The following is a 22,050-nucleotide window of genomic DNA, read 5'->3' on the forward strand; positions in this document are numbered from 1 at the left end:
GGAGACCAAGAGCTAGAGAATTTTAAATTGAGGGAGAAAATAAAAGGTATCCTTTTTGTTCTTTCAGCTCTGAGGGCTATGAGCTTAAAAAAAAAAGAAAAATTGTCTCTGATATGTAGATTGACGATGGCCTCCAAACTGGTGTTTCATAAGGAATAGGATAGGGAGGTCTGGGAGCACAAATACAGTTCGTTCTAATCTGCTGTTGACAGAAAATATTATACATGGCAGACTGCTGAATGAGGCTGCTGCGCCTTTTTCCTGCCACCTGGTGTGATGAGGGCAATTCCACTCAACCACATCCTTACTTTATTTTGGTTACTTGACTCTCCATGTGTGCTTTATATTGTTGTCTTTGGTGAAGAAAAGAACCAATTCTTCCAGGTACCTGTCTCCCTGATGAAGGTAGGGCAGGGCCTGTGTTCTGTAATCAGCTAGGACTGGGCTTAAATCCTAACTGGCACTGATATTTAGTGTGTACAGAAATAAGGTGGGAGTGAGATTATAAATGTGCACCTTTGACATTGTTTTGATGGTTAAAACAATTTTTTGTTTTATTGCCTATTTTTTTTAAAATTTAAATTCAAAAGAAATTTGGGGTGCTTGTATGTTAAGGTAATACTAGCTTCTATTGCAAATAAATCACAAAACTCAAAGGCTTAATACAATATATGTTTACTTCTCCCTCACATAGAGTCCAAAAGATCATGGTCACTCAGAGACATACGCTCCTTTCAGAATAGGTCTCCGGCCTCCTATGTATCTCAGAGTCCTCTGCATGCAGCTGGTGGGGCAGGGAGCAGGGAGAAGGCATAGGCTTAGAAGTTGGGCAATCACTGCTACCCACATTGTTTTGGCCAGAATGCAGCCATATATCTACTCCTGACTGCAAAGGTAGCTGAGAACACAGTCTAGCTGTGTAACCTAACAAAGGAGGAGATAAATGTGGTGAACAGGTAGTGTCTCTCCTACCAATGGAAAGACCTAGTGAAAGAGAATTCGGATGAATTTTATTCATTTGTTGACTATTTAAAATTACTTTAAATAATAAAAAAAGTCAACAAATTAAATTATTTGTTGACTATTTAAAATTATTAAAATGCATTACTAAAGCATTGTTTTGGAATTGTGGCATTAGGTAACTTCTTGCAAGAGAGATTTGTCCATGCTGATGAGATGTGGGCATTCAGCAATCTTACTCATTTATCATAATGCCTTAGCCTTAGTTTAAAGGCAGCCATTGAAAGTTTTGTGGAACAAATCTTGAGGGTGCACAAAACAATAAGACTCTGTTCATGACACTATTTTGTTTTCTTCAAGTAAGATTGAAGGCCACTGTTCTGTTTATAAATCTCAGGAAGACAGATAAAGAGCATCATATGCTTCAAAATGCCCCAAAGGTGGGCACTGCTAGTACCAGTGCAGAGTCAAGGATGGAGGACGTATTTACTTACCAGTGTAAGGAAATTCAGAATGAACAAGATTACTGGGAGTCTCCAGTGGAAAACTATATATTGTTTAGAGACAAACATCTTTCCAAAGTTATCTGATTATAGCTTTCATGGCCTTTGATCTAGTCTACAATTGATGGCAAAGCAAATCAAGCATGTTTATGGACATGCAACTGAATTGTCTGGTGGAGGGACAGTCCTCTCTTATGGGTCCATTTGAAGATTCATTTCAATATGCCTGATCTGTAAATATATCTGTTCTTTGGATTCTTCTTTGAACAAGTTGTAACATCTGCCTGCTTCCTTTGTTAACAGTGCATTAAATAAAATCTTTAATGTGTATTCACTTTTTTTATCTTCATAAGAGTTTTGATTTTATCCTCTTTTGAAATGTATGCTTTAACTAAGGATTTGTTGATATTGAGTTCTGGACATTCACGAATCTCATCCATTCGTCAAAGGCTGCAGTCTTAGGTTGAAGGTAGTCATGGAAGAATCTGTTATTAGGGCAAAGAGCTTCTGGCTCCTGTCAAGTTTTGGTTTCTTTCTTTGGTGTATTTACCTGTTTTGTCTTTTCTTTATGTTACCCCTATCATCATTGCCAGAAAAGCTGTTAATGTAATATAGCCTAAATACCAGGCAGCAAAACTATTTTGCTATCTTCCATTTCCATCCCCACCCCAACTGTTAGGATGTTATGCCAGCATAATATCATCAAAAAGCCTGTTCTGCTGACATTTCAAACTCCCACAGAAAATGCTGTGAATCTTCTGAGAAGACCTTATTTGCAAAATTTGTTCAACTAAGATGCTGGATAAGCATCTTGGATTAAACCTTCAAAGCAGCAGGCCCTTGGTTACTTTTCCTGATTAACCTGAGAACTCTTTGAAATGCTTCCTTATCATAATACATTTTTTGAAACCATCATAATGAGAAACAGTTTTGTAAACACACTTCTTTATGCTCATCCTTCTAATTAGCAAAACCTTTATTTTGGAAAAAAAAACACCATATTTAAAGTTTATCTGCAAAGAATATTTAGTGTGAAGTATTATAGAATTAGACTGTTAATAAAAAATACATTTTTCCTACTGATAACATATCAAAATCTCTTAGTCTATTCATTAATTTCTAGCTGCTTAGCCTCCAGGAAGCTCAGAGCCAAATTTGTGGCTCAATTTTAATAACTCAGTAGAATCTACCTGTCTGCATTCTATCTCTCTCCCGTCTTGACCTTCGTTCTTAATTTGTATTTTACCCGTTCCTGATTTTATTTATTTATGTTTATTTTTTTCTATTTTATTGTATAGATTTTACAGGCCATCTCTACTTCTTTAGGGAATAGTCCAGATATAAAGAAAGAAATACAGGTTGATTATACATGTCTCTGTATTTAATCTCATAAGAGCAATTTCTGGAAAAATTGTAATTTCCCTTGCGGTTGTTCTTTCCTGGTATACTTCATTCAGAGACAATGAAGCACTTAGCTGTCTTATTGAACCTTACTAGTGACTGCTGAATACACTTTAGAAATGAATAAACAAAGTCATATGTAGTAAGGTTAGACTGGTGTGTCTCAATTTCTACAATCATTTATATCATGTAAATGATATTTTCAGTTTCTATAAATATTTCTCAGCCATGTCATTATTTATTAGAAAAAGTACTTTCTGATCACTAGAATCTCATGTCTTTCAATAGACATTTCAAGAGCTAAAAAATGGCCCTCCTTTATGCTTAGAATTTAAGAATGCAACTTGAACAGGCTTATATCTCAGGCATTTGAGTTGCATCTAAATCTCCCTGGGAGCCCAGTGGTCACTAGATCCATTTACAGAGATGTAAGCTCCATAGAAGGAACTAAACTGTTCCCTTCAAGGGGGGGAATAAAAAGGGTTGGTTAGCTGCCTTTGCATTGTAATAGAGAAGATCCACTTGATGGTATGGTATTAAAAAGGCACACTGGACTTGGAGTCCCAAATCTGGGTTCAAATCCTAGTTTTGCAGTTCACTAATGTGTAGTTTCTTGCACCTATAAAACATGGGTAATAGTTCCCCTTACCTTTTGAGTGGTTGTGAGGAGTCAACGTGAAGATGTCTGGCATGGAACAGGGTTCCCTCATTACTCACTCCCTCCCTGCCTTGAAATAGGAATTAATTCTATATGTGGACCCCAGGGATTTTTAAGCCTCCTTCTTTCCTCATGACCGGCTGCCATGCTCAGACAGAATTCATCAACATTCAGGGCTATCGGTTATATTTTGTCCCAGGGGGCATCCTAGCCCTATATTTGGACATACTTCATTTTGTTTTAATTACCTATGAGGTGACTCATTTATGAATTTATTTGCCCATTTGTGGCAGACTGTATTTTCCAAAGATGGCCACATCAATTTCCCCAATCCTATAAGCTCTTCTGCAATGTGAAAGTAAATAAAGAAAAATCTTGTTTGTGAAAAGATTTGATATCCAGTCTTAAGGTCATTCACTTTCTCAACATGTGCACCAGTGTTTCAAGTTGTCCTTTTGTTTATCATATAGAGGTGTTTTGGGGATGAATGGGAGGGGCACTTTTCTTTTGTAAGGTGGGAAAGAGAAACTTGAAGACCCCTCCTAGGACTGTTAGCTTGGGAAAAGAACATAAGGAAGTGACAATCTGGAAATTGAGTCCTTTAGGGGATGTGTTCCCCAGCTCGAAGGCTATTGCTTGTTGCAACCACTACTTTGTGGTATGATAATTTGAAAGCTAGTTTTACAAGAAATTATTAGACATTAGAAAATCAAAATGGAACTAGGATCCAGAAGGAAATAAAATTTAGGTGAATCTGATTTAACCAAGTTTCTTCCTTTTATTTCTCAGAATGCACTGTGACTCTTTAAGGGGTTAGGGGACATAGAATGCAATATTTCCCAAACTGATTTGGATGTGAAACCCCCTCTTTTTCCCCCCATGTAGCCCAATATGAGAAAAGTGTTCAACTACACATGCTTTTGGAAGTTTTGACTGTATTAGCTATTTATTGCCTTGTACCAAATTAACACAGATATACCTTAAAACAACACACATTTATTATCTCACAGTTTCTGTGGGTCAGGAGTGTGGCTACACTTTGCTTCTTTTAGGCAAGGCTGCATTCAAGGTGTTGTGTGGGGATGGGTCTCATCTGAATGTTTGGGGGAAAGTTCATTCCAATCAAGCTATTGGCAGAGTCCATTTCCTTGGAGTTGTAGGACTGGGTACCTCATCTTCTTGCTGATTGTTGGCTGGAGGCCGTCCTCAGCTCCTTGTCTTGGGGCTCCTTTTATTAAAATCAACAAGTGAGCAGGGAGTCTCTTCACAAGATGTGTATTACCATCTTATGTAATTAGGTAAACGTAGTCATGTTCATCCCGTCGTTGTGGTTGAAGTCATTTGATTAGAAGCAAGTCATAGGTCTCACCTGTACTCAAAGGGAGGAGATTACACAAAGCCATGAATGTCAAGATAGGAATCATGGAGGTAAGAATTGCAAAACTTTATGTACAAATGATTTTGTCTACCACCTACACTAAGAAACCTGTACAAACTTTAGCATGGTTGTCCCTAGGATGACAACCCCAGCCCCCTTAAAATGGCTGCCCTGAGAAAGCTCAGTGCTGCCAGAAGAACTTACTGTTTCTTCTAGCTGAACTCTGACTAGAGGTCCCAGATCTCCCTTTTGGTAGAGCATTTACTTGAGAAAATTTGCAATTGTAAATCTTTTCTCTGTTCCTCTGAGATGTATCTTCTACAACCCAGGGGTATCTTTCTCAAGGACCTATGAGCCATTTCTTTGAAATATAATCATCAAGAAAGATAGGTCCCTTGTCTCCCATTCTCTGTGGGAGGGTAGGAGCCTAATTTCCATAAACACCAGTTAGCAGACACAGATGGTCTAATCACATTGACCAACTTCCCTTCACAACATCCTTTTGTACTTTTCCTTTGCACACCCAGCATTTCAAAAGCACCCTGCTTTTTGTTTCAGTGGAGTTGAACTCAGTTTACACAGAAGTGTCTCTCTCCTATTGCCGGAGTCCAAATAAAATCTGTCTTGCCATCATTGACAAATATCCTACTCTGTTTTCTTTGACAGGCAACCTTAAGAGTTTATCTCTGACAATTACCTAGAGGTTTTGGTATAATTTTGCTTTCCATTCTAACACATCTAGCTTAGCAAAGCTGAGCTTCGATGAACATTCGTAGATTATGTGTTTGTAGAGTAGCTTGGGTATTTCTCTTCTTACATAATAGACATGTTCCTAATGGGTGGTAATTATTTTAAAATAAGTTAATAAAAATGAAAGACTAGGGGTCTTTGATATTGAAAAGAACCACAGGCAGAGAAGTACAATCTGGTTGTAGATCTGGCATGTAACATAGATCTGGCCTGGGTGGTTAGTGGGTGGAAATGAATTCTCTTGGTAGTGAGGTGTGATCCCCTTTAGTCACTTTAGGAAGAAAAATAAAGTCTCAGCTTTGCTGGAAGAGAGAAACTGAGCTGGAGTTCAGTAACACACCAGCCCCTCAATGGGAATTCACTCTTTTACCCTTGAGGAGTCAGGAGAATTCTGGGCAGGGAAATTTTCCACTCATCCAGCTCAAGCCTGAGTTAGAAGAATACAAAGAGGGTCTGGAATTGGGGCTCTATAAGAAGTATATTTGCCAGGCAAAGCCACACATAGTTTGGGGATGTTTATTTGACCCTGCACTTAAAGAATCTTTCTGAGGCAGTGTTGGTAGCACATGTGCTCCTTCTGGTCTCCTCAGGCCAACAATCAACTAAAGAGCAGGGATCTGACTCTTGTGATTTTCTGCGAAGAGAGGGTCACTGGCTAGGAGACTTCTCTCCTCTGATTCTGTAGGGCTGATTCCTCTGCAGACCCTTCCCAAACCTGTACCTCCAGCCCAGTTTCTCAAAAGGTGCATGTGATTCGAGGATCAAGATACACTAAACCAGGAGGAAAAGACATTAACCCGGTGTTGAATGAGTACAGAACAAAAGGGTTTTGTAGTTGGTGGTGTTTTGCCTTTCTTTTTTTTTTAAGGGAAGCTCAGAGCTTCTTTTATGTTTTATAATATAAACTATGGACACCAAGACCTGAAATTTCCCTTTGACATTTTGTCTGTTCAGTGAACTGCAGAAAATGCAAACCTTTACAAGCCAGAGAAATATATCTTCCCTGTGTGCTCTGAGAATATTTAAAGACCAATCTGTGTTTAACTTTTTTATTCTCAAAGCTTTGAAAATAACATTCCACTAGATTTTATCTTTTTAAAAGGTGAAATTGGTCCTCATTCTGCAAGAGTGTTTTAAATCAATTATTTCCCTAGTTTTGCGTTATCTTTAGTATTCCAACCTACATCATTTCTGTCATTGCAATACTATTGTATACTATCTTTGAAAGTATGATTCTTAGGAAAAGTAATATTATTCACTCCCTGCCCTCAGCTGATTGGACCCAAAGCCACAATAGCTCTAACATTAAATTAAATTTTGTACAGATTTTTGCCTCTTCTTTTATATTTCATTTTCACCCCTGATATTTACACCTGCTTTTCAATAAAACTATTTCTTCTCAAATAGACAGCTTTATTTATATTTTTGTTCCATTAATGGTTTGGTTCTAGATTCCTCACTTTAACAGTGTTCTGGCCTCATTACGAAGCTTCAGGTCTTGTTCTGAGTATTCGCCTTCAGGTTGTAGATTCTGGTCTAGGACCTTACAAATTAACTATCTTCTCCCTCAAGGCCTCTGTTCTTCATGCTTTGAGTTTCCGTCACCATGTGTAGCTTCTCTGAGCCACTTGGCTAATATTACTAGCTTTCCTTTTCTGTTCTTACTAGATTATAATGCCGCTTAAGCTTATTTGAGAGTAAAATGTTTTAATGAGTTTATGAAGGACGAGATAGAGAACTGTTTCATGGAAAATAAAGTTATTTAATATCTATCATGTACCAGAACACTGTCATGTCCTTTACTTATTTAATCTTTATGTAGCACCCTGGTCTGGGAAAAATGTGTCCTTAGTGACCCTGGTCTAGGAGAAATGTGTCCTTCCAATGGTCCTAACTGTCACTGCATTTGTAGCCTACCACTCTGCCCAAAGCTGATTGGATATGGGGAAACATGTGACTCAAGAGCTGGACCAGATCACCTCATTTCAGACTTTAGAATTCGTTAGTAGAAGTTTCTTGGGTTAGATCAGGGGCTCATTATGATTCATTTACAACTTATGCTGACGAGTAATCAGAAAGAGAGGTTATTTACAGAGAGAGAGAGAAGGGAATCAATTTTAGGTGAGAAAAATAGGTGGAAGACTACAGAGAAGAATGCTGCCAATTAACTACCCTGATTCTTGAAAACTTTCTAGTTCCCCATTCTAGCCTGTCAGAGGCTTTCTGGCACTTGGATTTTGTGAGATATCCCTGAATTCACACATCAAATCTCCTTTGACATAAACAGGCTTGAGTGGATTTTTATTCTTTGCAAACTAGCTGTATGTGACTAAGAAATTTCACAACAATCCTGTGAAAATTAGATTTAAAAATTAGGGCTGATTTTTCTTTGAAAAATAGTAGACTGAACCTGTGTTCCTCACTGCTGCCTCTCTAAGACCCAATCAAATTGCAGTAAAGAAACAAAGGGATTTGTAACCACAGGGGCAAGGAGAAAAATGAAGTCAAAGTTTGGACCGATGGGAAGAGCATGATGAGTGGTAACTGTCTTAGCTGAGCAAAGAAGCTGAGGCCGAGGTGTTTGCTAAGGGGGATGGGACTCAGACCAGCATATGTCTCAAACCCCATAAAAACTCAAGTAATAGAACCATAGGCATGGTAGAAGGCTGGAGTAAAGAGTGAAGCTCAAAAACAACACGGAGGAGGAACAGATATCTAACTGCACTTCCTCAACCTGCATAGTCAGATAAGTATCCCTCCAGCTGAAGAAAGGAAGTTCATTCACTGCGAAAAGTAAACCAGAGTTTCCAGATGGAGGGCCAACAGGTTCTCCTAGGACAGAGGGGAGACTCCTGCTGACCACAGGGAGGTTGAGTGAGTTTACACGTGGGGCCATGAGACTCTTTAGCCCCACTAGAGGCCTGTCTCCCTCACCCCTGGCACACCACCCTGAGACACATAGTTCCAGGATTGAGGCTGTAGCATTCTTCCTAGAGGAAATGAACAGCCTCATAAAAAAGAATCGGAGGTGGTTACTTGTGGAGGATTCTCCTATTCGAGCCCCTGGGGTGAAGCTCACCAGCCTACGTGCTGCCCCACGTACATAGTGTCCAGTCTTTAAGTGTGAGTGGGCAGTCAAGAATGTGCAGACATTTGAGGAAAGCCTTCAACATGAAAGCGGAGAAAGCGGTCGTGCAATAGATATTTAGGAGAACAGAAGGAAGAAAAGCGACAATGCAAGACAGCTGAAAGCTTTATTACATGAGGAGGAAAGTTTGGAGACGTCATCAGCTTTGTGAGAAACGGCCTCAAATGGGGAAAGATAGGTGGCTGGAATAGGAATCTAACAAGAGGATGCTACGAGTTCCAGACTGGAATGACATTCTAGGACCTAGAATGACATTTAATGATAGAAGAAACAAAATTTGATTATTGTAATGGAGGAACAACTGATTGCTTCAGTCATAGTTCACGAAAGGCAACCAGGACATTAAAAAACAATTGGCAAACAAACAACCCCATAAAAAAATGGGCAAAAGCTACTTTAGCAGAGATTATTTATAGATGGCAAATAGACACATGAAAGATGTGCAACATCATTAGTCATTAAGGAATTGAAAATTTAAATCACAATGAGATGCCAATTTGACTGGCTAAAGACAAATCAAAACAAAGCAAAACCAAACAAAAAATACCAAGTGCTGGTGAGAATGTGAAGATGTGAAGCAACGATAGCCATCACCTAAGGAGGGTGGGAATGTAAAATGTTAGTCACTTTGGTGAACACTTCGGTAGCGTCGTACAAAGTTAAATAAATATACACTTACCATCTGACCCAGCATTCCCACACCTAGGCATTTATTCCGGAGAAATGAAGGTTATGTCCTCACAAAGATCTGTACACAGATGTTTACAGCAACTTAAGTCGTAATCACCAAAACCTAGAAACCTCTCAAATGTCTCTCAACTGGTGACTAGATATACAAACTCCAGACAGTGACGGCTACTCAGTAATAAAAAGGAATGAACTCCTGATCCATGAAACAACATGGATGAACTATTTTAAGGGAAAGAAGCCCCACTTAAAAAGCTACATACTGTATTATCCCATTTTTATGATATTCTGAAAAACAGTAAAACCACAGAAACAGAAAACAGACTAATGGCCGCCAGATGTTGAGGGTGAGGAGGAGACATTGACAGTAGGAGGTAAAGGGACACAGGGGATTTGAGAGTGTGATGGAACTGTTCTCTATCTTAATTGTGGTGGTAGTTACATGACCATAAGGTTTGTCAAAACACACAGAACTGTACTTTAAAACTGTGAATTTTACGATATGTAAATCGTAACTTTTAAAAGTGAAGGCAAAATGAATGAGATTTGTGACTCGAGTGACAACTGGAGAGTGACATTGCTAAGGTTAATAGGAAAGTTTGGTTGTTTTCTTTGGGCAGAGGACAATCCCAAAGAAAACAGAGCAGATTCTGCCTCGGCAAACAGAGCCTGAAATAGCAGAAAAACGAGAGTTAATATGCGACAAGGTGGTGCAGGCTTTTTATTGCTGACTAGTGTTCCATTGTATGAATATACCAGAGTTTACCAGTTTGCCAGTTGAAGGACATTTCAGTTGTTTCCAGGTTTGGGCTATTATGAATAAAGTCTCTACAGTAGCCTTCCCTTATCTGCAGTTTTACTTTCCACGGTTTCAGGTACCCATGGTCAACCATGGTCTGAAAATATTAAATGGAAAATTCCAGACATAAGTAATTCATAAGTTTTAAATTGTGTGCTGCTCTGACTAGCAGGATGGAATCTCATGCAGTCCTGCTCCATCCCGTCTGGGATCTGAATCATCCCTTGGTCCAGCATCTCCATGCTGTGGATGCCTAGATGCTACCTGTTAGTCACTTAGTAACCATATTGGTCATCAGATTGTTTGTCATGGTTTCACAGTGCTTGGGTTCACGTAGCCCTTATTTTACCTAATAATGGCCTCAAAGCGCCAGAATAGTGATGCTGGCCATTTTAATATGCCAAAGATAAGGCATAAAAGTACTTCCTTGAGTGAAAAGGTAAAAATTCTTGACTTAATAAGACATTTTATCATCTCACATCATCGTAAGAAGGGTGACTAGAGTACAGTAAGATATTTGCAGAGAGAGAGCTCACGTTCACCTAACTTTTATCACAGTATATTGTTCTAATTGTTCTATTTTGTTATTAGTTATTGTTGTAATCTCTTACTGTGACTAATTTATACATTAAACTGTATCATAGGTAAGTATGCATAGGAAGAAAACATAATGCATTTATAGGGTTCAGTACCATCCATGGTTTCAGACATCCACTGGGGGTCTTGGAACATATCCCCGCACGGATAAGTGGGGACTACTGTGCATGTACACATTCTTGTGGCCACTGAAAGATCTGAGTAGAAAAGCAAAGGACATATGTTCCAAAAATGCAATTCTGATCATGTTATTCCCCTGATTGAAATTCTTTGCCGCATCCTTATTGCCTAGGAAGTGATGCTACACCGTGACCACACATTAGGATCACCCAGAGTGCTTTCGAAGCTGCTGGATTCCTTGCCCACCTCCACAGATTCTGATTTACTTGATCATTAGATGGGGCTCAAGTGTCAGTTTTTTAAAAAGCTCCCCATGATTTTTTATTTTCTCAGGCTAAATCTTTTTTTTTTTAAAGCATTATTGAAACATAATGCACATACCTTATAATTTGTCAATTCAAAGTGTACAATTCAATGGCATTTGGTACATTCCATTATTAATTTTTTTTAACTGTGGTAAAAATATATATAACACAAAATATACCATTTTAAAGTATATAATTCAGTGGCATTAATTGTATTCATAATAGTGTACAGCTATTACCACCGTTCCCTCTTCCTTCTTGACTTGAATAAATAGTCAGTTCTGCAGAACTAAATCCAAGTGCCTTAGCAAAGCCCAAGGCCTTTCATAAGAAAACCTCATTCTGTCTTCCCAGAGGTGGCTCCTCTCACTTCCTGCCCTGCATTTCCTTGGATCCAGACGTGCTGGATATTCTTCAACCTTTGAAAACTCATGTCTTCAAAGCTGTACTCCATTATTAAATTTATGAAGTGTTTTTCCACCTCTGGGCCTATTTAGCTGCTCCCTTATGTGATCTCTAGCACCCTTTAACAACTCCTAGTGAAGCATTTATTCATGACCATTTTTTAGGTCTGTTTTTGTCTCTCCCACCAGATTTTCTCCCTCCCTCCCTGCCTCCCCCCTCCCTCCCTCCCCTCTCCTTGCCTCCCCTCCCCTGCATGGTGAACACACAAAAGGCTAAGTTGCAAAGGGAACGTAATCAACCATGAGGCAGTTCTTCTCCAAGAACTGCCAAGAGCTACCCTGATTCCCATCAGATAGTGATGTGAGGAGTAAACTTTTGCTAGTTTAAGACACTGAGATTTCAGGGATGTTTGCTTCCAGAGGGTGGCCTAGCCTGACTAACACACAAAGAATTCATTCACCATACTGATCAGCTATTCTCTTGCGATATAACTAAAAGCAGAATGTGAAACTCCATAGGAAAGAGAGTCTGGGTTTGAGGGAAGGCAGAAGCAGAGCTAGATTTTAGAGAATTCTGGGAAGGATGCAGGTGTGAAAGAAAGGTCTTGAACAGAACTTATTCATCTGGAATGATAGACCTGAGCTGGTACGAGGGAAGAAGGAACTCACAAATTAGGTGTGTCTAAGGGAACTGAAGACAAATAGTTTACTAAAGCCTTTCCATAACTATTCCTGACTTCCAGAATTAGATATAATCAAATGTAAAATTTCAAATCCCAAATCAATACTTGCCAAAAAGATACACTCTAAAAAATTAGAAAGAATCGTAATCCTGAACAGATGTTCCTTTTGTTAATTTGATTTTTACTAACAAGATACGTTTTTGAAGGCACTGCTGACTATACCACTTGCGTCCAGAGCGATGTCTTGGCTCAGCAGTGCTCTGGAGGTTGAACCGTCTTCTCCTTTATGATTTGCATCTCTGATTAGTTCTGGTTTTCTGCCTAAGGTGCAAATGTGAACTGACATTCTGTGTCATTTCTGCTTCTTACCTCATCACCACTAAAAAAGTTCAAAGCAAATATCTTCTTTTGAATCTCACTAAGAATGTGACCTGAGGTGCACAAGGCAGAATACGCTGTGGTTCAATCGTCCATTACCATGTTAACCTATCGACTATCTCACATTATTAAAAAACAAAACAAAATGTGCCTCTGTCATAGAAAAATGTGTATAAACTAATCATATCCAATCAGAAATGAATTGTTGGAAGGAGCACAATATGCGTTAGAAAACACTGCAGTCTGTGATCTGCTTTAAGATAATTTGGTGAAAGAAAGAAAGGCAACAAATATATAGATAAAGCAGGTGTGGCAAAGCCTTAATAATCTTGTTGAATCTGTTATGAGTACGTGGGGATTCATTACACTCTTCTCTCCACTCTCTTGTGTCTGCTATTGTTGATGATAATAAATAGTAGCAGGATTGTGAATTTATGGATAAAATACCTTTAAGCATTGGCACAAATTTAAGGACACAGCTTATAGAATTAGGTTCTGTAATCACAGAATTTCTTTGTAGAATGTCAAAATAATAATGACATTTTGCGAATAATAGGTTTGACTGTCTTCAGAGGTCTTGCATATGGTATTTCATCATGAAGCATACAATGACAGATTCCTACAGTGGTTAGCACCTCTTTCTGATACTATTTAATAAGCTGCTTTTCTCATTGCCCTGAAATTGAAATATCCTGAGAGACTTCATTATCTTTAACAGCAACAATAATCTTGCATCACCTTTAGAATTAGACTCAGTATCAAAAATGGTAATGGTTGGAACTGACATGCACCGTAGAGCCACATTTTCTGCTCCTTATGTATCAATAAGGAAGGTTATCATATTCAGACGTACACATACAACATCTGATTCAGTTATCGACTGTTTTCTGGAAACCATATCTGTTGATTGTGGCTTGAAACGTGCTTATGAAAATAGTATTTTTTTTTTTATTCCACTGACAATATTAATAAAAGTAGAGTATATCTTATTTTCTAGGGTGAGATATTTAGCATGCTGTAGGTGTAAATGAAAGACATAAACTAAGAGACAACAGTGAACCTTTCAAACGTTAATGTGATGTTGGCTGTGTTATTATGAGCCTAATGATATCAAGTGCACACAAGAATACATGGGTGTCCTGCTGGGAAACCAATGATCTAGCTCTCATCTTGGCTACAGGCAAAGAATATCTCATTAAAGCTATAAATGTCATGAGTCTGTTCCCAAGTTTAAAACCCTTAAGGAAAATGGCTTTCGTGGTTCAACAGTTTTAAAGGGTTGTTCTTACTTGGCTTTGTAACAAGGAAATTAATAGTTTTTCTGAAACAAATCAGAATTATGCCGTAGTTGCATGTGTTTTCCTGCTGTTGTGGTTCGCTCTTAAGTTCCTCTTTAGATAACAAAACCATGGACTCCACATTGAATTCACCATGGGGAGACGTTTATTACCTGCTATCATTGTTCAGGATAGTCTGGGATGGGACTGAATTGTGCTCATTTATGACTATGTAAAAATTGTTTTCTTGAGGTAATGTGAAATGGAGGAGGTTTCTAATCAACCTTCACTACTCAGAGTGCATCCTATTTAGCCATTTAGCCTACACTCGGGAGGAATAACTTGCACCAGTCCCACACAGTGTTAGCACCCAGTCAAGAGAAATGTGTGCAGGCCTCAGGACGCAAGGCACTGGGGCATTGTCAACAATTAAAATTATTTCTTCTTTCTCAATGGACTTTGGGGTAAATCTTACATAGCCATGTAAGAGATGCAGTTGTAGGGACATTCGCCTTTTTTTTTTCTATTTGGTATACATTCAGTTTAAAGAGCAACCATTTGTTGCATCTGGGAATATCAAGACAAATTATATTGAATGTAGGACAACACGGATATTCTAAATGTCTTCCACTGTTTAAGCTTAGTGGAAAGGCATTAGCAATTGTTTTACAGAAAGAACATAATACACAAAATGTGCAACAAGAATATAATTATCACTTTCCAAAGAATATTAAATAAGCAAAATGACCTAGACTCACCTCATTTCATCTGGATGAGCAGAAAGTGACAAATGAGAAACTATTATGCCCTAGGAAAAGCATTGGTGTGTGTGGCAATGAAACTCAAAGTTCACAGACTCTTGACACGCAAAGCAATTCATGGACCCTAGAAGTTAGAGCAACTGGGCACACTTCTTGCTTTCCTCCTCCCTTAAGCTTTCTAATCCAAAGGGAAATGGATAGAAATTGTTCAGAAGATACCGTTATGATTTAAAATATTTTAATTGGGTTTAAATGTGTTTTCAATTGTAAAGGCCATTAAAAAATCATTAAAACAGAACATGGAATCATTAAAAAGCTTTAACTACATTAAATGTTTTCAATAACACATCACACTATTTTTTAAATGTTGAACTTTTGGGATGTTAATTTATTTTTTAATTTTCATTGGCATCTTTTGTAGATAGTGATTATTTCTAACTTTTATACTGTGGTTACAAATACTATTGCACAATGCATCCTATTTCCCTGAAAGAAAATCAAGGCTTGAACACTAATTTTGTGAACCATACTACACAGCCTAGTGTGACAAGTGATTTTTGAAAAGAATAACCATTATGAAGTATGACTCTTACTTAAAAAGAAAAAAAAAAATGCCTCTAGTTTTTGGCTGTTATAAGTGAAGTTATTAAAGATATCTATGTACAAATCTTTGTGTGGGCTCATATTTTCATTTCTTTGGTGTAAAAATATATAGTAGAGTTTTGAGCCATATATTATGAGCATATTTAACTTGGTATGAAACTTCCAAATCTCTCCCAAAGTGGCGTAGCATTTTACACTTGCATTAATTAACCACATCATTGCTTTTTCAATAGGATCATGAACAAAATGGCCATTCTGCAGGAATGAGAACTATGTAGGGACTCAATGACATGAATATTTACTCTTGAAGATTAATTCGGTTACTGCTGAATGCCTAACTTGCCAACAGCAGCAACCTATCCTCAACCTCTTATGTAATAGCTTTATTAGTTTTCAATTACCGCATAAACATTATCACAAAATTAGCAGCTCATAACAATGCACGTTTTTTTATTTCAGTTTCCATGGGTCGTGAGTTTGGACATGGCTTAGCTGAGTCCTTTGTATGACATCTAGTTGTTTTACAACATCACCAACATTTCATCATCAGACTTTAAAATATAGCCCATGTCTGTCCAGTAGAAATACAATGGGAACCACATATGTAATTTCAAATTTTCTATGAACCATGTTAAAAATGTGAAAATAGTTGAAATTTATTGTAATATTTTATTTAACCAAAGTATTCAAATATTATAATTTCAGCATGTAATCAGAAAAAATTATTAATGAAATCCTTTTTCATGTTAAGTCACCAAAATCTGATATGTATGTTATACTTATAACACATCTCAGTTCAGATTAGTCATGTTTCCAGTGCCGAATAACCACAAGTGGCTAGTGGCTGGATCAGAAAACAGTTATAGACATTTTAATGGATCTGCAGTGGTAACTCACTGTGGTTTTAATTTGCATTTTCCTTATACCTAAATGGGTATGTTTACATTTACTTACTGGCTCTGTTTATCTTCTTTTGTATAATGTCTATTCAAATGTCCAGCGACAGGTGAATGGATACAAAAATTGTGGTATATTTATGCAATGGAAAAGTATTCAATAAAAAGGAATAAACTACTGATTCATGCAATAACCTGTGTGAATCTGAAAATATTACGTTGAGTGAAGAAAACCAGACTCAAAAGAACACATACAAAATGAGTCCATTTGTATGAAATTTTAGAACAGGCAAAATGAATCAAGAAAGAAAGAAAGGTTATTATATGTAGTAGGTATGTGTGAGTGATTACAAAATTACACAATAAATCTTTTTGGAGTGATGGAAATGCTTTATATCTAGTTTGGAGTGGTGACTACGCAGATATATACATTTGTCACAATTTATTGAACTGCATATTTAAAATGGGTACATTTTGTAAATTATATGTAAATTATACTCCAATAAAATTGATTTAAAGAGTAAAACCAATACATTGTTAGTAGTACCTGTTATGTAATTAGCAGGCCGAGTGCAATGCAAAACTGCGGGGTCCCTTATTTAAAAAGTATTAAGAATTTCAAGACTGTGACAGTAGAGGGAGTTTGTTACTGAATACCCCATGCTAGATAGTACATGGCATATAGCAGGTCCCAGTAAAGTTCTGCTGAATAAATTTAAGAATTTGGGTATCTTAATGCCCAGCACTGCCTATGTGAGAACAGCATAAGACCTCTCCCTAGTTCTGCTGTTTGTTCCATAGACCCGAGGAAAGAGAATGCTGAATACATTTTTTAAAATGCTATTCATAAGTATGATAGAGAAAACTGATTAAAAGTTGTTTTACTTTTAAATTCTTTGAAGATGTGAATAATTATAACTCAATAACTAACATGAAGAGAATATACGTTAGTTGAGTGGGTGGAAATTATATAGGAATCATGAGGTAAAAAAGAATTTTGTCTTTTAGATATTTTATATTGTTAGTTCCAGGCTGATTTATAGTGGCAATGTTACACTTAGTATGGTTCAGAAAACGAGCTAATGGAGATATAGAGATAAAACAGGTACATATAATTGTGCAGTGGCTTGTCTTCTTTATAAATCAATTTTTTTGGTCATATTCCAATTAACTTTTCGAAGGACCCTAAATGTAATCCATACTGCCATAGCCTTTTCACTGGGACTTTGTTCTAGCGCTCCTTAACGGACCTCAGAGTTGTTATAACAGAGGTATTTGAACCTATTTAAATAATGTGTTAGGGACTGAATGTACCCACACCCCATATCATAGGTTGAAGCTCTAACACCCCCACCCCTGTATGACTGTACTTGAATAAGGAAGTAATTAGGGTTAAATGAGGTCATAAGTTTAGGGTCTTAATCCAAACAAATTAGTGTCCTTATCAGAAGAGCCACTGGAGAGCTGCCTGCTTGCTTTCCGCATGCATTCACTGAGGCAAGACCATGTGAGGGTACAGTAAGGCCGCCATGTGCAGGCCAGGAAGAGAGGGCTCGTCAGAACTCAGAACCTGCTGGACCTTGATCTGGGACTGCCAGCCTCCACAACTGTGAAAAAAAAAAATTTATTGTTTAAGCCACCCAGCCTAGGGTATTTTGTTATGGCAGCCTGAGCTAATAGGTAATATTCTATACAATATAAAATATATAATCTGCATAATTTGATTCAAATAGCGACTAGCTTAATCACATAATGTAAGCAAACTTACAGCATTAAAATAAGATTTATATAAATGTATGGACCTTAAAACTTTGAGAAACTCATATGGTAACTTTTCCCTAAAGGAAGTTTACAGTGACTCCACTTTATTACTCACTGTCCTAAACCAAGGAGTATGTATTTTGAAAAAAAAAATTAGAAAGAAAAACCGGGGTGTTGAGTGTTTAGAGGTATCATTTAAATATAAATATTTAAAATGATGGCTGGGTGGCTGAGTGTCACTGTGCCTCTCCTATTCAAAAACTTATTTTAGAAATTAAAATATTAAGAGATGAGATGATAACACAATACTAATTAAACAAACAATCTCCTGAAAAATATGGCCATAAAGCTAATGAAAAATCACTGAGTTAACTTATTTCCCATGTCAGAAAGCCTCAGCTGGATCACTGGTAAAATTGGAATGGTAATGGTAACTATCTGGTATGTTAATTGGGATGATTAGTGGCTTAATGCACCCTCAATGGCATTTAGCACAGTACCTGCAGCATAATAAATATAATAAGTGTCAGCTATGATATGAATGTTTTATTGCTTCTTTTCAAAAGTGACACCATTAATGTAATTCCAATCTATGTGAATATGGGCTTTTTGAAATAGATTGATGTCTATTTAAAAAAAAAAAAAAAAAGAAAAAATAGGAGAACAAGTCAACTTAATTTTTGTAGTTGCTTATTGCAAAAGCCTGATGCAGACGCTGACCTGATTTCTGACTTTTCTTTGGCTCGAAGTCTTTGCTCCTAATTCTTTGAGGGAGTACAGTCTGTGGGATATAACTGTTTTCCTGATACCCAGTTATGTTGCATTATTGGAGGCTTAAATAGCAATGAATTTTCTCTCTTGTTTAGCTGCACTTTTTCCCATTTCAGCCACTGTACCATTGCTGACAGCATGTCCCACTGTCATACCTTTATAGAGCTTGTCAGATGCATGTGATAAAACTATGGCTCTAGGGCAAGTACAGGGATTCCATTCTCACAGGGAAGAAGCTGTATGCTGACCTTCTCTTATAAGCCTTCTCAAGTTCTGCCTCTCATTTCGAGAAACTCTTGCCTTAAACAATCAAAACAAAGACATCTCAAAAACATGTGGCTCTGGAAATACCAAGGTGATTCTTTGCTCCTGCTAAAGTTGGCAAATGAAAGGTTGGGTATTAGAACCCGGGAAAGTAAAATGGCTGGTTACTGGGGACTGATAAAGATGGGGATCAAAGGAATTTTAGGAAATTCCTAAAGCCAAACACACAGATGGGACGTGTTCTTGAAATGTCCAGGAAAAGAGTGTAGGGCCCAGCACATAGTAGATAACCTTCGTAAATATTTTATGAATTAAAAGTCATGGCCCTACTTCTGCCACAGAAAAGGTTAAATTATTTCTTTTTAGTCTTTGCCTGCAATCCTGGAGTATCATGTAATATACAAGTTGAAAAAAATCAGAAAATGCCATTTCATCTTGTGGCATTTGTTGATTTTAAGTATTTTCATGAACACATGTTCCCTGTTCAGTTTTGAACTGTGCTGGTTTTTCTTTCTATGAATAATTGCAATTCTGTTAGGCCTTTGAAGAAGACAATACAGACTAGCAAGGGGATAAAAAACTTTCAGAGTTTTGTTTCAGGTCATCCAGATGTGCTAACACTTAGGTTATAGGTAAGAGAAAATTCTGTCTCTATTCTCAAATTTCAGTTAAGAATTTAAAAAATATATATATTTTAAAGGTCTAACTTTTATATAAAAGTTTAAATTGCTCTAAAAACATACAAATTCCAAATGCAAGCTCCTATTTCATTTTCAACTTTATTCAGAACATTTTGCAAATTAAGATTTTACAATTTAACATTTTACAATTAGAAATTTTATCTGCTACTACATAAGTTGCAAACTTTTCAAAACACTACAGAAAATCCTTTATTTCTTTGGATTTTTCTGTTCCATGCTGAGCTCCTGAGATATATTTTTTCTTTCAGCTTCATTTTCATCTTCCTGTGAAATAAATTTTAGAAAACATTAAAATATAAACTGTAGGGCATTTTATTAGCTATACCTAATACATTTTAACTCTGTTTCTCTCAAGAATTGACTGTTGTGATTCCAGTAATCCTAGGGAAGGCTATAAACAAAATGGTAAAATTATGTAACATTTAAATATTTATAGTGGGTGCTGTTTTGTACTACATAGCGTCTAAAAATTACTATATTTTTAAAAGCAACTTATTTTATCAACGACCTAAATATTACTTTTGAAAACACCTGCCACTAAAAAGTGTCCTTGTTAGGGGGTGAATCAGATATTTTTACTTCACTGTTTGATGAAAAGCAATAAATTTAACTTCTAAGACACTGTATGTGCTCCTGCATGGCCTTTTTGTCTCATCTAGTAGCATGCTTCCTTGACAGGTCTGCCAATTTTCCAATTACTGGTACCGCCATATGTTATCTGAAGATCAGTCAGCTCTAAAACAGGAAACATGGGCATGTCAGGCTATAGAATGCTTACAACCGTCTACAGTTTCCCTTCTAAGTGGTGGCCTTGTAATTCACAACAGGTTCCTGTGGAACATGGTGAATAAATGAAGTGATATCATAATGTCTGCTTCCATAGGAATGAAGTATATTTTGTTTTCAGTATTAAATGGTAACCTCCAAAGTATAAATAATGAGAGTCTGGAAAAGTATTTCATCTTACAATTTGAAACCCATCTCATCATACCTGTTCCTTCAACAATATCCCAAAAGCAGTTCCTAATATTTATGACATGTCAAGATCTTTCATTTTTATTTTTTGAATTAAAAGCATTGCCAAACTCTTTCTGAGTTCATTAAAGCAGCAGTAGCTACTTCTTGAGTATATCTAGACAAGAGTAATAATAGCAGTTATTTCAAACACATCACCCTGTATCTCTACATCTTATAAAACCAAATTCAATTCAATTAAATAATTGTTGAGCTCTGCTTAGTAAACTGACTTTATAAACAAATGCAAATCATTTTTTTTCCCCATGAAAAACCACACCTTTGCCTGTAAAAATTAAGATGGAGAAAGCTTCCTTTATAAACTGTGTCTCTAAATTCAACAGCATCTGTGATTTAGTCTTTGTCAACACACCAGGAAAGTAGAGAAATTATATTGTCAACAAACCTGAGTCATTATAGATATGTGAGATACAGGGGATGGTGTTTCGAATATCATTTTGGCAATGTAATTTTAATATATTTTTCTAAGCATAAAATCCACTGCATTTTATTTCATATTTTTTTCAACTTCTCTCTACTGAACAGAGATATTATGTTTAACTCTTGAAAATCTATTCACGAACAGGTAGTTTCCACTTTAGACAAGAGTTTCTAAAGATTACATTTTAATGACATCCTAATAAAAAAGCAAATCTTATTCTACCCTTTCCACTGCCTTCTTCAGGCGACACACTGACAGAAAGTGTGAAATCAGCATGTAAAGGTGGCAAGAGATTTTTGTTAGGTAGCATTGAATTTGTCTATATGTTCCCCAAGGCAGGGCTACCTTTTGTCTTACATTCTACCATCGAACAGGGCACACATTCAGTACATAGTTGGAGTCCAGTAAATGTTTTCTGAACTATGTGAAACAGTGGCGCAAAAAATGAGTAAAAGAGAGGTATACCTAAGCTAATACGTAATTCAGAAAACCACAATATCCTTGCTTATGCAGTAGTCACACTTCTAGCAATCGGAACTTACTAGAACAGTACTGAAAACAGAAATAAGCTAAACTGTCTGAAGCAATATCAGACAAGACAGCCATTATCAAGCTCATATCCTTTAATATGTACAAGAATGGAGCTTTTATCATGTGGAAAGTCTAACTTCCCACACCAACATGACTTACTGGTTTAACAAGCTTGGTTATTCAGTTTTCCTAGCAACCTTCAATGATGTTTTAAGTTAAAAGAGAAATGTAAACGCTTAATAATGATACTGAGGGCTA

General features: G+C 36.9%; 1 protein-coding gene across 4 annotated transcripts in view; it reads right to left on the minus strand.

Annotated features, from left to right (window-relative positions):
- Window positions 1-4,440: 4,440 nt before the first annotated feature.
- PHF14 (PHD finger protein 14) overlaps window positions 4,441-22,050 on the minus strand; it is a 175,300-nt gene continuing 157,690 nt past the window's right edge. For 2 of the 4 annotated variants that reach the window (XM_088797733.1, XM_074340774.2), the window contains exon 18: window positions 19,865-20,069. In XM_088797733.1, coding sequence (XP_088653859.1) covers window positions 19,995-20,069 — 75 coding nt within the window. In that variant the 3' untranslated portion in view covers window positions 19,865-19,994. Of the gene's footprint in view, window positions 4,892-11,972; window positions 17,916-19,864; window positions 20,070-22,050 lie in introns of those variants that run through there. The other 2 variants (XM_074340778.2, XM_074340776.2) reach the window with 2 other exon arrangements.

The sequence above is a fragment of the Rhinolophus sinicus genome, chromosome 4 (genome assembly GCF_057876585.1).
Source record: "Rhinolophus sinicus isolate RSI-liver-muscle chromosome 4, RSI-T2T, whole genome shotgun sequence".
NCBI classification, from domain to species: Eukaryota; Metazoa; Chordata; class Mammalia; order Chiroptera; family Rhinolophidae; genus Rhinolophus; species Rhinolophus sinicus.